Source organism: Rhopalosiphum maidis, chromosome 2, assembly GCF_003676215.2.
Source record: "Rhopalosiphum maidis isolate BTI-1 chromosome 2, ASM367621v3, whole genome shotgun sequence".
Classification (NCBI taxonomy): Eukaryota; Metazoa; Arthropoda; class Insecta; order Hemiptera; family Aphididae; genus Rhopalosiphum; species Rhopalosiphum maidis.
Genome location: NC_040878.1, coordinates 81,481,494 through 81,499,086, shown reverse-complemented (window position 1 = coordinate 81,499,086; position 17,593 = coordinate 81,481,494). Strand labels below are relative to the sequence as shown.

Sequence of the window (17,593 nt, the reverse complement as noted above, 5' to 3'; positions counted from 1 at the left end):
GTTCATTACTAGATAAGAATTCATATCCACGCTTTACAATAAAAGTTATGTCCATTTTATAAATATAATAAAATAAAATACTAAAAAATTCTAACATTTTATATTTTTATTAAGTAATTTGAAATGTAGTACGACTGGCCACTGGGTCACCAGTTGCTCACCCCTGCTCTATATTATATATTATAACTTACCTACGCGTGATATACGTGTAGGGACATTATTATAATAATATAATTTAGGTATGTTAAATTATTTTTATTATAATTGTGTATACGAATATAATATGTGATGAAATGATTAGAAAAAAAAATGTTTTATTAAAACCAATAAAATAACTAAAAAAAATAAAACAAAACGATAAAATATGAATTTTGACATTATTTGTTTATAATTTTTGTTATCTCCTGCTCAAATGTAATGTCAAAGCAATTAAACTATTTTGGAATAATAATAATAATAATAATAATAATAATAATAGCCGACAATGGCCGTTACAGAAATAAGAAGCGCACGCGCTGAAGGCTCTTTAATTATCATAGAAACGCGTTCTTTTACTGATGCCGAATCGCATAAAATTTGTGTTGTCCATTCCAGTGTCTGTATTCTTCCGGCGGTTCATTAGTACAGTCAATAGCTCAGCAGCAGTCGGCTTCCACACTGGTTCAACTGCAATGACACACATATGATTAAAATATTATACTACGAGTATTACGTACGTGCTATCTAACACTAAGGTTGTGAATTTCTAGAAAAATATTTTTTTTTATCTTATTGCAATAACAATATTATGTATTGTAGAGGTAGTTATTCTAGCACAAGTCACAAACTTAAAATATTTAAATTCAATTATGAAACTTTAATTTTTCATTGTTTGTTGCATATTTTAATATTTTTGATTTTCAAAGTAATTTTTCTGTTTTATTGTATTTTACGTTAGTTTTACAATTTCAGTAAATAATTTATTTAACACATTTGTAATTATTTTTTATTTTACACGCAGTATATTTCTATTTTTTTTAAAAAAAGTATAATTTGTAAAAATATGAAATATATAAATATCATATATTTTTAGATTACGAGCGGAACTGCAATGAATGTATTTAGTTTATTTACACTGATGTATAAATTTTTTCTTGTTAGGTATTATTATTGTGTTCGATTTTACCTTTAAAAGCAGTAAAAGTAAAAGTACAAGTACTTCAATTTTCAAATTCATGTTTGGTTTCTGATAGAAAATCTAGTTTATAGTTTTTTTTTAGGTTATATTCTTAGGCAGTATAGGCAGACTATCTCCAATCAGAATTATTTTTCGTGCACAAAGATTTATCATATAATCAAAATTAAACACATCCATTATTGTGATCTACTCAATGACAAAGTATATTCAACACATTCTATACGGTAAAACTAATTCCTTGATTATTTTTAAATTAAATATGTACATAAAAATAGAGTTTTTTTAGTAAGATCATACTTTTAATATTTTTTAAATTTTGATTTAGGCTGTTTAAAAAAATATTAAATGTATACCTTAGTGCATTTATAGACATTTCTGGTACGTTTTTTACATTTCTTCAATTAATATCCCTAATTATGACAAAAAGTTCTAAAAAATACAAATCATTGTTCGAAGTTGCATTCATATTTTTTTAAATATCGCAAATTCACATCAAGGTTTAAATAAACCAATTAGGTGTGTGATCAATATCAATGGTATATCATTATTATACTTACACAACTGTTATAAAATATCGTAAACATTGTCAACTTATTCCTTGAATGGAATGATTTTGTGTGGTATTTATCTGTTTAAATACAACTATTTTTATTTTTACTGTAAAATTGTTTTTTTTTCAATGTAAAATATTATGTTTGCACGATTTTCGTGTGATGAAAACCGTACACGTGTACTTTAATTTATTATATTTTCGATAACCCCCACAAAACATGAGTGATAACTTAAATATTATGATTAATTCAATGTAATTGTATTATGTTCATAATAGTTCTTCTATTTTTTTTATATTATTACTAAAAAATACTTCTTATAAAATGCCTCAATAATTTTAAAAATTATATCTCAAAGCAAAATTCGTAGCATTTTAATAAGTTGGTTGTAATTATTGTGGGTAAAAAAAATGGTTTGTTTTGACAAATTTCTTTGAATTAAGTTATTGTTATTTTGAATTTTCATTGTTTTTTTCATAGCTCATTTGATGTACACTCTGTAATATGTATAATAATAAGTGAAATAATAGTATGGAAATGTTATTCAATTGTATTTTATTATTTATAACAGTTCGGTATGGCCGCATAAACATTTGATTCCTATTACAATTATTTCTATATGTTTAATTTTATTACCTTTCAGTTTTATGGTTGGGGCTTGAAATGATTGTTATAATTACGTGTAATTATATATTTTTTTATAGATACAAAATATAAATAATATTATAATAACATATATTATATGAGTATATGACTGTTTATTCAGATTCAAACGGACTATGTTGACATAAAACTAGCCATAAATCGCTCAATATCCAATTCGTATTGTATAATTTTTAATATAACTAATAATTGCAATATTTACAATTGTTGATATTACTGTTATTTGATTTACACATACAGGCATTTTACTATTTATTACTTGAAATGGTTTTATTTTCCGATTTTTAATTATCGAACATTTTAATAATATGTGATGGTAACGATTCGATTATTCAAACGATGACTTGAAAATACGCATAAAAATATTTTTTGGGTGGTTAATTTTGAATAATAAACAGAACGAATACAATACATAAATAAATTATTGGGTTTACAGTGTAGTTACTAATACTACTATGTTGTGATAATTATATATTATTATAAACGATATAATACGAACTGAATAACAACGGGTTTTTTAAAAACAATAACATAATCCTAGTATCGAAGAACACGCGAAATGAATAATAATATATTTTCATGATATTTCGAGTATATTTTGACTGTTAGGTATGCACACTACGTGGGATTTTCTATTATTGTATAATAAGTTATAATGAAAAAATCCTATAATTTTTTATTGTTATTGATTGGTCAACGTTGTGTTATTTACTTCCGTCATACAAAATTGACATTACTCGTCACATGTTTAATGTATAATATTATGTGTTTAGGAAAAGGAAACAAAACTGTTTTTACCGAAATAACGCTGTTTGTTTGTTTAGCGTGCAGCGATGAATACTCGTGTACGTCATATCAACGGTAACGAATCTCGTGCAGTCTCGAGAGACCTTCCACTTTCCAGGGAATAAAGTGAAAAGTAGTGTCATTATATAGAATAAGGACTACGACACGAATGAACGATTGAGAGTCTTTCGTTTTTCTTATGAATTCATTTTTGTGTGTATGTATGTGTGTGTGTGTGTGTGTGTGTGTGTGTGTGTGAGTGTTTGTTACAATTTGTATACAATTAAATTGCAATAAGCGCAAGTGATAAATTATATATTTATATATACGTATAAGTACCTAAAGTACCTAGTTCAGAAAAACTTAAGTAAAGAAACTAATAAACCATCTATTGATTGAACTGCATGGCGTTGAATTTGGCTCACCAATATAATACTAACCACTTCAAACCACCAAAAATAATTTTTAAGTAATTCGCAAGAATTTGCAATTATATAGTTTTATATTATATAGGCAGTGGCAGCTGTAAGGCATACTTCATGTAACCCATCCAAGTTGTTCTACAAATAGTCAAAATCGATAACAAACAATAATCATAATATTATATAAATAAAAAATTTAATGATGAAATTCTGTGGCGAATATTTAAGGGTTTATGCATATTATCCATAAAATCATATTTTCCACGTTTGAATAGTTTATTGTACCAGAAATATTCACGAAAAATATTGCTTACAAATACAAAAGTTATAGATAGATACACTCCAGCAACTCCAGCATTTTGCATATTATGTGTAGATACTTATAATCATTAGCTAATTCCCCGCAGGCGGTTAGTTCATCAGAGTTAATCGTATTAAATAAAGTCATGGTACATTTATATATTGACTATGTATTAACTATGATCTATCGTGAGTTGAGCCTAACTCAACTACTTTTAGACACAATACAACACCTCAGATAACGTAAGTGTGAATCTAGCTTTATAAACGATTCAAAGGTTGGTGTTTCGTTATAGACTCATTAGTATACCGCATACACATATATATATTTATACATGGTTTTCTCAGAATTCGTGTCCTGAGCTGTCCTATTCTTGATTATTCATAGCAGTTTTTCTTTTCATTTTTTTCGTGTGCGATAGTGTAATTTAAGTGTAACGAAAATCCGGCTATGAAAATCAAACAAACCGATTCCGTTTCACCATTCACGTATTATAATACTTGGGTAGAAGATGTGGTGCGTGGTATAGTTATTCCTATAGCGATATAATGATTTCTAATTACCTCCGAACCGACTATACATGTACCGATCAATTCCTAATAAATGTCAAGCCAAAGGTACGATGCGCATATTATTCACCTGCAGCTAGGTATAGGTATAAATCTTTAATAATACAATAATATAAAGTATTGTATTATTACAGAAAGCAACAGAAAACCACCGGACTTACTCCTTCCTTAGTATCAGTGCCGAAGGACATTTAAGATAACTTAGACATCTGCCTGGGGTTGGTAAAAAAAAGTCGAAAAATGGATTAAGGTGAAGAAATATTTCGTGTATAAAATATTATTTATTATTATTTTTTTAAAGGTTTAAATAGAAATAGGCTTATAAGAATATTATTATGAGGTACCAGGTAGTATCGAAAAGTCCTTTTAAATTTATACTTTTAGTATAAGTGTTTCAATTGTACGCCATTTTCTTGGAACGATCATTGACCATTTAAACATAAGTTTAATAATTGTGAGTGATGTTTTCAAAAATTATTAATAAAATATGTATTGCGTTAGATGCTTGAAAAAACATATATTATTCAACATTACTATTGACAGTCCTAAGTCTGTATTATACCAATAGTGAAATAATGTATTTAAATCGGACGCAATTAGTATGGAAAAAGGATCTCGGGAAACAATTCGTTTGCTGCGATTTTTTTTTCAATAAAATGGCTGTAGGTACAAGTAGAAACATCAGTAGCTCTTTGTATAGGCGTATTTGGAGAGGGCTTGAGGGGATTATAAAGGGCTGTTCGTGTATAAGTAGAAATATGTGCTTATATCGTCAGAACCTATAAGACTTACGTATAATATTATTATATTATAAAACTAAATACGATTGTTACTTATATCATTACATCGGTTTACATCGTCGTTTACGTAGTTCCTGTTGGCAATCATGGCGTATGGTAGCACCACACCGGCCGTTTGACTGGCCCTCAATCTGGCCACCGGATGATAAGGTACGGAATATCTCTTGCTGTTCAGCTGAAACGTCAAATAATTTGGCGTATCGGCATAGATCCTCTCGTCCAAACGACTGTCCTCCCAGGGCGCTGCCACCGCCGACAAACCTTCGGTGCCGTCATCTGTAGCATACACAAACACCATGTCGTCAGTGGTAATTTGTAAGGAATCCGTATAATACAATTTGTAATTTAAATTTCAAGTAAGTCATTATAAATTTTACTTGAATAATACGTTCATAATTTATTAATAATAAGGTGGGTAAGTGATGGTTAATTATAATCCGTGTTTTAGATCATTGATGTACATAATATAATGTATATACCAAACGTTTAAGGAAATTATTAAAAATTTATTATACTATTATAGTTGCAGTATAGAGCTTATTTAGAGGAGAATGTTCAGTTACATAATTTCGATAGGGATGTTGGGAGCTGAATATTTTAGGGCGTTTACATGTTTTGAATATTGCAAAGAAATTTACATTTTATGCAATCTTGTCGTTTGTCGTTATCGTTATTTTATTATATAAGTTAAGTGCACATCTTAATGTTAGTAAACCGTTTCTGTGAAATTGAGTATAATAATATATATTATACAATAATAATCCGAACAATTGTCAATCATGTTTCTGTTGTCAAAAAGATAAAACTTATTTACAATTGTTTTTCCATAATTAGCATAATATAGTAAATAGTATACCATGTATTTGCATTTAACAATTGCTAAACATCTTTATAATATTATATTAACATAAAAATAATTTTTTAGGATTAAATTCCTTTATAAAAGTTAATAAATTCAACAAATTTAATATAAGTGCATGATTAATAGTCAATAGATTATCAAATTTTCTAGAACCAAACTAGAAGAAAGGAATGCACAATTATTTCAAAGTGTTTTTTTAAAATTAAAATCAGATAAAACATATATATGACGTATTGACGTTTTATAAATAAGATATGTTTTTAATATGCCAGAAATTGTGTTAAATCGATAGGTACATAAATAAGGTTTTCTGTTAGAATTTTTTTTTATTTTTAAATTTTAATATATCTACCTATTGACTGAGAGATAATGTATTGTTATCTATTAAAAAAATAAGAACTATCTACATTTAACAACTATAAAAAAGTACAATACAGTACTATATATTTTCTCAATTAAGTTATCGAATAGATATACCCAAGTACCTAACTCAATGAATTATTATAATTATCATATATATACTATTTTCAGTTTTAGCGTTGTTTATGCTTTATATTTATAGCTGTTGATTGTTGTATTCGTTATTTAGTTGATACAATCTGAGATTTTTAATACTAGCGACTAGCCACTAGGTAATACAAAATCAAAATCGTATCTTTTTATTATAAAATTTAAAATAATAGGCAAATGAATAAAACTAAGCGGTGCTAAATCTGCTCAATAAATATACTGTAATACTGGTATTTAGTATGTAATATTTATTAAAATGTATAATTTAGTTTATATGAATATTCAAGTACCTAAGAGTGAAAGTTCCATATGAAAAAAAAAACCCGGAATTGGTTTTCTTTATACCTTTTTTCTTTGCCGTTAATCTTTTCAGTATTTAATAGTTCATCAAGTGTCTCACGAGACGTAGGTGATTATGTTTTATATTGCAGTACAGAGTAGTGACAATAATAATATATATATAAGAGAACTTAATAGTTAATAGATTCTTGCACGATGTGTTAGAGTTAGAGCCACCTTCATTGAACTGAGTTTATGTTTTGTAGTAATATTATATGAAATATGCTTCTTAATATTGATGAAATTATTATCATTATTTATGCTGAGCATAAAATTACGCCCCATTTTGATAAATTTAAACACGTCACTTGTTCAGACTTTCAGACTATTGCTGCACGTGTAAGTACTTATATATATTCTATATACTACTTACCTACATTATTATATGATTATTTTAAATAAATTATGTTTTTTAATGTTTGACAACATAATATCTTCACTATTATAAATATAAAATTGTAATAAATACACTTTGTGGTTTTTCAGATTTTCATATAATTTAAAATTGATTTATAACATCTACAAATTTAATGGAAAATATATAGTTTTATAATTTAAAATATAGAATTATGTACATCTATATTATAAAATATAGACAATTGTTATATATTTTAGTACATAAACAATATTAATAAACTGGATAGTATAATACTTTCTAAGGGTATAATACTCGGAATCTTGCTCAGGCGGAATAATTAAGAATCTATTTATGAATATTATGATAGTAATATACGTAGGTATTATTATAGCTGTTTTAGATTTTCCGACAACGAGTAATTGAATAATTGACGTTTAATGTGCTTTGAACTTTTGAATTGTATTTCATTGAATTATCTTTACTGTTATAATAATTTCAAAATAGTTTATAATAGGAAATTTATAAATAGGTAACATAAATTGATTAAACAGATTTAATAAAACATGGCGTGATCACAACGTGTCTATACGATGATAATAAAACAGTATAGTGTAATATATGAATTGGCGATATTGCTTGAAGCCCTTATTAAGAGCCCTTATCGTATTTACAAAAATAAAACAATATGAGTTATATTGGTAAAGTATTATTCCTTTTTAACTGTTGATTAAAAAGTCAACTATTGACCACCTTGTTTATAAACATTATATCTTTTATTATTTATAATAAATGTGTTTTGTATTAATTAATTAAATTTAATTTAACTAATTGAATTAATTAATATATTATGCGTTAATAACTGAGATGTAATAATACCCTGAAATATATTATGTAATCAATAAGAATAAAAATAAATAAAATTAATCATGGATAATAATAAATCATAATAGATGCTCTATTATAGGTATCAGTTTTATCAACTATTTTTTTCATTAGTCAAATTTAAATATTTTGAATATAAATAATATATCAACCCAGTCTTACAGTGCCTATATTAACTATAATAATATACTACAAACTATTAAATCATCATTTAGAGGTAATTATTATTGTTTATTTTACCAGCGATACTACAAAATAATATAGGCATGCAATAATAAAAATAATAATTTTATTAAATTGCTTTAACCGTTAAAGAAATACAGTGGGATTTCAGTAGTTATGGAGGAAAAATGATAAATTATTATGCATATTATAGATTTATAGCATATGTGTCGTACAGTACTATTCTGTATACCTACTCGTGATTCATATGTAGGATGTAAGTAGTCATAATCTTTTGTTTGATTTTAGTATTATTATTTATAATAAAGGGTGACAATAAGTGCCGAAGAATTTCGGTATTTCAAAATGACAGAGTGGAAATTTCAAGTCTAAGTCCGATTGCTGTGCATAGTGGCGTATGCGGATGTACTTAATTGTGCGTTAGTAATCGGATGTGGGTATCTGATTATAAAGCCGAACAAAGGACTATGTGTTTTAAAATATTTCGATTATATTATTATAAATAATATAAGCAGCAATTACTGTGATGCGAATTTCGGTCGAGTTAACATGATTCGGTGTAACGAAAAAATGGTAGACTAACCGGCTTTCGTAGATGCGTTAATTGCGAATTTTCCTAAAAATAAAGCATCATAGCTACCGCAGTAGTGAATAGGTAATATTATATAATAAAATGTATATATTTATATATATATAAGTATATTTTGCACGTTTTTATTTGGTTTTAATAGCGAAATGACGAAATTGACCATACTCAGCAACATTTAAACGTGGTGAAAAAAACCAGGATATTTACTTTTTACTCGCAAATGTAATTAAAAAATGTTTAAATTGTGCGTAATAACTGAATTATTTTGCCTTTAAATGAGAATACAATTAGTTATTTTAATATTATTTTTCAGCGAGTCTCGGTTAATGGTTTTATTATACATATAAGGTCAAGCATATAATATTATTATTATTTTATATTTACCTGCATATTAATTTTTATTTAATCCATGGATAAAAGTTCACTTATCATCCATCTTTATGTATTATATTATTTGTTATGTTTTTTTGTTTTATTGTCAAATATTATTGGGTTTAGTAATGGATAAATATGTTGTTTTGTAGGAACGTTTAAACAAAATTACTAAATATCTAATAAATCAATTTGATAATGTAGTCAATTATATTTTAGTGGCCCATTAATAAATTAATCAAATTTGTATATAATTTCGTACTAATATGTTAGATGAAAAATAAAAATGATATGAGCAATTTTAATTTGCTCATATAAACTTTCAATACATAATACTTTAGTTATATAAATAGTACTAAATGTCTTTTGAATAGGTAATAGTCTATTACCGTAAATAAGGAGGGGGCTTGGGTGGGCTTAGGTTTTGCCCATTCTTTAGCCTGAGAGGCTTGAGAAGTCCACCTAAAATGAAATAAGAATTGAAAGTTATTGAAATTGAATTTCTTTATTGAAAATTTTGGTATTCATAATTTTAATATATTTTCTTGTTTAACCCATTATCTCTGTTATAAACATTTTAACTATGGGCTTGAGCCCACTCAATTTAATGGCTCTAGTTACGTCTATTACTAATAGATAAACTTAATATTCCAAAAATTAAAATTATAATAATATTGCATTATTAAATAATAAAGAGTTGAACATACAGGAACTTGATAAATCATCCTGTTTATTATAATGTAATAATGTCGTTTACAAAAAAACTTATAAAAACTTACAAATTGAATTCGAACTAACCATCTTAAATAACAATTTAACAAATTTAAATATTTATAATACGTACTTACTTACAATTCAATTATAATACGATATTTAAAATAATTGAAATTTATTATACATTATGAAATGCCTATGTTGTGTACATTAATAAACATTAGTGTGCAAGAGTTAAATCTCTTAAAATTCTAAAATATTTCAAATACGTCTTATAATGTCGTCTTAAACTTACCTCATAGCTAGTAAAAATGTTTAAAAGTTTTTTTAAAGTATGGTCTTGGGTACTTTATAGTAGGTCAAATTAAAATGCTGTCATAGGATTTATATTTAACATTTTTTTTTGTCAGTTTATACGTATTGGAAAATATTTAACCTTGAAGATTTAGAAAAAATGTCTAATAATTTTTACTTCTATTAAAAAATTAAAAAAATACTTTTCCAATTAACCAAGAAAATAATCTATTATCTTCATACATATATATATATATATTAAAATAGTAATAAGACTTAGGAAAATACAGAAAATACATACACTATAACTTTCCACTTGTTGGTCTAAAACTACAAACAATACAGTTTCAACTACTTTGTATAATATATTATATTATATATTATAAATATACTTCTTTGTACAAACACATTAGACAATCTAAGAAATTAATAAGGTATTCAATTATATATTTTCGAAAGCCACAATTAATCGTTTTAAAGTTTAGAATCTAAATAAATAAAATATTTTTAAGCTTAGATTATGGATTATGATTGTGAAATTTTAAAAATGAAGATACCAGTTAGATGTAATATATTATAGTCTATATTAATATAATGTAGACTTATAGTGCCCCGCGTGATAAAAAAAAAAACAAACTTAAGAGAAAACGTAAATAACTTTTAAAATAATATTATTTTATAAATATTATGTATTTGATTTTGGAATTCGTATATCCACAGTTAATATGAATAATATCCACTTTATAATATAATGTAATTGTTCATGGAAAAATCAATTTTAACAAAGGGATATTTTAAGCTTTAAATGTACTTCGAAAAGTTCATTCCTGTTTACATAAAAATAAATAAATAAATTTTTTGATAAACACTTAAAACGATTTATGTATTATTACCTATATAATATATTTAAATATCAACTTTTGATATATTGACGTGGACATCTTCAACATCTTCACAAGTGAAAAATAATATTATAATATAAATGTACTTATTGACTTTAGTTTAAAAACTCTAATTTAATTTAGTATTATTAGTATTTATAATAATATATAATATGTTAAGTAGATATTGTTAAACTAAATTGATTAATCAAATTATGCATGAAACAATATATAGCTTGTTGTAAGTTTCTGAACGGAGTGATTTTCTTGATTTGAGTTTATAATGATGTTTTTTTTTTGTTTGGAGACTTTTTTTATTCTTTTATTTTCAATTTTGAGGGTGGTATCTGGTATACAATTTAATCTAATTAACATTTATAAAACTAGGGATTTCTAACTCGCAATGTTTAGTTTATTAATTTTATTATTTTATACACATGGCATAATTTTCTAAATAGTTTAACTTTTTTAAAGCTATTTATAGACATTTTAAATAAGTTGTTTTTAGTTTTTTTCTATAAGTATCGTTACAAATATTTGTATCACATTTAATATAAGGTATCTCATAAAATGTTTTTATAGCCAAATGAAAAATATTAAAGAAATAGGTAATAAGTACGACTATTTTGATAAAAATACAAAATCACTAAAATTTTCTAATAGTTTTGTAGTCGAAAATGTATAAAATGTTTAATTTTTGTAACTAATGATTTTAAGTTTGATACAAGTTATCTCATAATTAGTAGGTACATAGTACATAATATAACTAGAAAATTCAAAGCAATATATAATACAAGCATAATTTTTTTATACATTTTAAGTAAAGTTTTGATGAAATAGACATTCAAACAAAGATTGATTTTTTTTATTTTATTGTATTTTAAAAATAGTAGGTATTTAGAATATTTAACATACCTATATTATTATATTTTAAACATACAATTACATTTTAAAATGCAGATTTTTCGGTACAAATTAATTCAATCTACTATATCCACCATAATCAAGGTGTCAATTATTATTTGATAGTGTTTTTATGCATTTAATATTAGTTATTGATGTAAGTACTTTCTCCTCTTTGACAAACTATTAATAACAAGATAATTATCATTATTTAAATCTTCTAACATTCGGATTTAATAAATGGGTTAAGTCATGGTACTGAAAAAAAGTCCTATAAATTGTTATAATACCTTTTGGAATTCTGTGTAAGGCACGTTTGATGTTAACAATATAGTTATAGGCACATCTTTTACATAAATTATTAATTAATTAAGTTCAATTTTTTTTTTTAAAGAAGAAACAATTATACAGAGGTTTTAATTAAGTATGACAATGATCACTAAAATTCAGTTTACATTGATATTATAATTTATTTTACCTTTGTAGAAAATGTCAAATACAGTAAATTGATTTAGTAAGCGTTTGAGTATTAAGAGGATGCTACAAACGCATGTATTTTTTTCCATCTTACAAACGTACAATATAGCAAATTTGCTTTCAGTAGAATCGATATTGTTGTGTTATTTTTAATTTTAGAGCAATTTGACTTCAACTCAAAGGTAAGAACATTATGTATTAAGATTTATATTTTAAGATTAAAATTAACCATAAATTTCAATTTTACTGAAAGAAAATTTGCAATATTGTATGTTCGTAAGATAGAGACATATGTGGGGGCAGCATCATCTTAATTTTGTGACTCCAAAAATAGTTTTGATATATTCATGAGACACGAATAATATAGTTGTGGACAACTTTCATCAACTAAGTCTTCAACTTATTATAATAACTAAATTAATATTATAACTAAAAAACCTTTATACTCGTAATGTTACATTTTTATAACGCTAAAATTTTAATTGAACGTGATTTACAGAATTATAACCAATAGTATATACTATATATTATAATGACTTTTAAATATAACTTCTGCAGAGTTCAGGTTTAACAAAAAATTAGATTTGTTAATCGTTATAGATTTATCATATATATGTATATATATATATATTTTATAATATTATAGTTATTAACTAAAAGCTACTATTAACAAAACAATTTTTGAGAATTCAGTTAAAATTTCCAAAATCTTATAGGTACTATGATATTAATGAGTTTGTATCTAAGTGAAATTTTAAAGAAATTAAAACTAAAACAACTTGTCCACAAAACGTTAATTCTTTAGTAATAATTTTAGTTAATAAGTTAATGAGAGGTGATCTTAGGAGTATACTAAATAAAATTGACACTAGTGTCTCCAAGGGCGAGGGATTCAATGAAACATAATTCAAGTAGTTAATTTTCAAAATAATTGTTAACACGAAAAAAAAATACTAAAAACAGAAATATTTAGGTACGTTATATCATTTTTGTTATTTTGTTGTAATTTAAAAATTAATATAATAATAATTAAATAGTAAAATATTTATTATAAATGTTAAAATTGTTTGACTCATTTTTAGCTTTTTACAGACATTTGAAATGTTATTTTTTTATTAAATTTATGTTAATTGTTTTTTAAGCAAAAAAATTTGACAATTTTATAAGTACAAGATTCTTTACAAAGTGTTTTTATCGAAATTAAAAATCAAAAAATACATTTAATTCATAATTTTTTTTTCATAGATATTTTAAGTCAAACATTTGTCAGTTGACAAAATTGTTATTTTAACAAAAGATAATGATATTTCTACTAACAATTTTAGTCTTTTCGTTGTAATTCAATAAATATTAGTCTAACTAACTAGTTTAAACATTTTACGAATTTTTTACACCGTTCGGTGTTGACTTATAAGTTAGTAACAAAAATATTAATATACTTAATTGTATATTAATATTTTATAATATTAGTAAATTTGTAGCAAAAATAATTTAATTTGTTATAACAGTATTTAGTATTACTAACATTGAAAAATAAATACCTCATCAGTGGTAATATAAATCTACCTATAATCATATTATGTATTATACAATAATTATATATTGAATTAAAATTTAAGGTATGTATTAAATAAACCTACTCAATAGCGTGATACACTCGAAACCTATTATAAAGTAAAAATGTTTTTATATTTAGAACATTATGAATAAATAAGTATTGTCATTTCTATATTGTGGATGTCTAGTAAATGCCCAAAAGTTATGCTATGTTGGACATCAATAGATGTTCGAGTAACGACCACTTGGATTTTTTCGCAACATAATAATTGTGATGTCTTCTGTCTATTATTACAATATATGGTATTTTTTCCTGATACAAGTATTGTTTGTTTATGAATTGATCTGAGAATTATTTTATACTCGTTTGGTTTGACTAATTGGTCAAATGGAATAAAAACAAATAATATACCTATTTCTAGAAGTAAATCACATTGTCATCTTCATTTAAACAATTAATATGAAATATGTTATATGCCATAGCCATATACGAAATGTTTGATTATAATTTAGAAACATTATAAATTAAAAAAATTGTTAAACGCAACAAATAACGGTGTTATACGATTATAATATGAATAAAGAGTTTGGTATTCGTGATACTATTATAATTTATGAATTATATGACTATAATGTATTTTATAACAACGTGTAATTTACTATTGATGTCGGACTTATTCATTTTATTATTATAATAATTAGTCAACAGTTTCAGGTAACTAATTGATTGCCATATTGATATAACATGAACATTTATTTGTATACTAATATATAATCGTAGTACATATTATATTAATATATTATGCATAATACGTTGTACACCACTAAATAAAACTACTAATTAAGAACTAATTAATATAGTTTCATGCACATATTTCTAATTAATTAAAATATTTCACGTTAAATAATTTGAAAGCGTGTGTTTATGATAGTTATAATATATTCTAAAATAATCATGTTCAAATAATCATAAATATACTCAATAATATTAAAACTATAATACCTAATGATTTTTGATAAAAAATTAGTTATAGTATTAAATATTGCAAGTGTTTCTATTACTTCATATTCGATAAAAAAAAAAAAAAAAAATAATCCAACCCGATAAAGCTATATTGCGCTGACTTTGAGAGCAAAGTTAATCACCAAAGAAACATACAAGTAATGTACGAGTATATCTATTATTATTATAGTATATTATATGCTTACATCAGTAAAGTCATATCTAAATTGTTTAGAATAGCGTTTGAATCTTTTTTTAAAATCCATGTAAATATAATATTTCAATATTATTAAAAACACTTATATATCTGTAGTAAGCAAACACATTATTTCTCTCATATTGCAATAGGTACAGAATATATTATGTAAAACCCAACTGTTAAATTACTTGTGATCGGTCGATTTTTGTTTAGTGAAAATATAAACAAAATAAAAGTATTGGAAAAAAATTACTTATTTTTGATTTGGCGGAATAACGATATACCTATTTTAAAAGTAAATTAAGCGTTCATTAATACGTTGCGTGTAATATTATAGTGTTTATTAATTACGAAATGTTTTAAAAAGCCGTTTTAATGATGTCGCAACGTGCAGTTCTCGTATCTCAACAGAACGACGGAAACGATTAGGTATGACGAAAACACGGTATAGACCGTGTACCCTAAGGGGTTCATATACCTATATTATTATTATGGCGGGTACGATTTTTACTGCGATGTGGAAAATCCATCATCGCGTGCGAGATTATTAAATAATAATAATATTTATACGGAATTCTTACCGGTGATGCCGGCGGCGGACGCGGCGACAAAGCCGAAAACCAGGCTGGCGACCAACGTCAAGTGTACCATGTTGTCGCGCGGCGTTAGTCGGTGATGATGCGGTCGGCGCGAAATGACGACGGCGCGTAACGATGACGAATACAACAATAATCTAACAAAAATAACAGTTATTAACTTTTAATAATAATAATAATAACAACAACAATAATAATACGCCAATATTGACGTCCACAATGATAACAAGTCGTATATGTGTACCTCCTAATATAACACGGCAATACGATAATATTATACAAGTGTCGACGGATATCGCGGGCAGAGCGTTATTTATATTGTGACGATATCGTCGTCGTCGTCGTCGTGTGTGCGAATGCCGTCGCGCGCCTCTACAGGTGGTGGGTACAATAACTACAGAAACGATATTATTCGGTGATGGTCTCACGACGTCAGCCGCTCGCCGCAATATTATTACGAGTGTTGCGCCTGGTCGGCGGACTCGCTGTGATATACTTTCCGTCTGCGGGTGTTTTTCCTCGAGCGCGGGTGTTCGCGGTCGGCCTATCCGGTGCGGCGGCGGCGGCGGTCCGGAAAAACGCGCGCGTGCCCGCGGCGCAGGTGAGAGGGAGAGAGAGAGAGAGCGAGAGAGAGAGCGAGAGAGAGCGAGAGAGCGCGCGACGTCGCGTGTGTACGCGCTGCGTATCGGCCGTGTACGCCGCACGAGACGCTGCTGACCAGACGACCGGGGGAGGAGGGTAGGGCGGGACGGCCGCGAAATATTATTGAAAACAGCGGTTGTATACGTTACGCGGGTGTTGTGATGGGGTATGACGATGATGACGGTGATGGTGGCCGAAAGACGACGACGACGACGACGACGATCTCGCGTGTCCGAAACGAGCGAACGGCGCTTTCATCTGAACACCCGAAAACCCGATCGCTGTTTATATGACGCACAGAGGCGGGTTAGTATATCCGTAAAAGGTCGGTTGTCGCGCGTGGGCGGACGCGGCCGATGAGATTATGACGTGTTTGACGCGGCGGCGTCTCGTCGTCACGGCGAAACGACGATAACAATTTATCACTAATTGTAATTATTGCCGCCGTTACCGTACCGGTAACGGCAGACCGTGTATATTGTTTTTAGAGTAGTGCCTAGGAAATAAACCGATGCGCCAATATTATAATAGATAAATACATAATTATATATTTTGTCCGTCGGCGCGGTACCTGTTGTGTGTGCGTACCGGGGTAGCTGGCTGCGGGATAATTGAGTTACCTGTTGTGCCGTTGTTGTTAGATATATATATATATATATGATGGAGGTGTTCTCCTGGACCGCGGCGGCTGCGGGATACTGCGTGGAACACCGATCACGGTCGTTACACCGCACAACGACGTTAATAACAACAACAATAATAATAATAATAATAATAGTAATAGTAATAACGCAGGCGATATTGTATAAAATAATATGCCTATTACGATGCGCGGCCCCAGGCCGTAACTACGGCCGGCCGTCGACGTTAACTCGCATTCAGTGTTGGGTGGTAACGTGACGTGCGTTACTCGTTACTGTAACGTAGTTACAATTATGGTAACTTCGTTACTATTATTTTTGG

The 17,593-nt window shown here is 27.1% G+C and overlaps 1 protein-coding gene across 1 annotated transcript; it reads right to left on the bottom strand.

Moving 5' to 3' along the window:
* Nucleotides 1-365: 365 nt before the first annotated feature.
* On the bottom strand, nt 366-16,473 carry LOC113551119. The gene is made up of 4 exons (XM_026953157.1): nt 16,233-16,473; nt 15,974-16,125; nt 5,315-5,545; nt 366-666 (listed from the first exon to the last, which is right to left on the bottom strand). The coding sequence occupies exons 2-4, from the start codon at nt 16,041-16,043 to the stop codon at nt 527-529; spliced, it is 441 nt and encodes a 146-aa protein (XP_026808958.1). The 5' UTR covers nt 16,044-16,125; nt 16,233-16,473; the 3' UTR covers nt 366-526.
* Nucleotides 16,474-17,593: the final 1,120 nt, after the last annotated feature.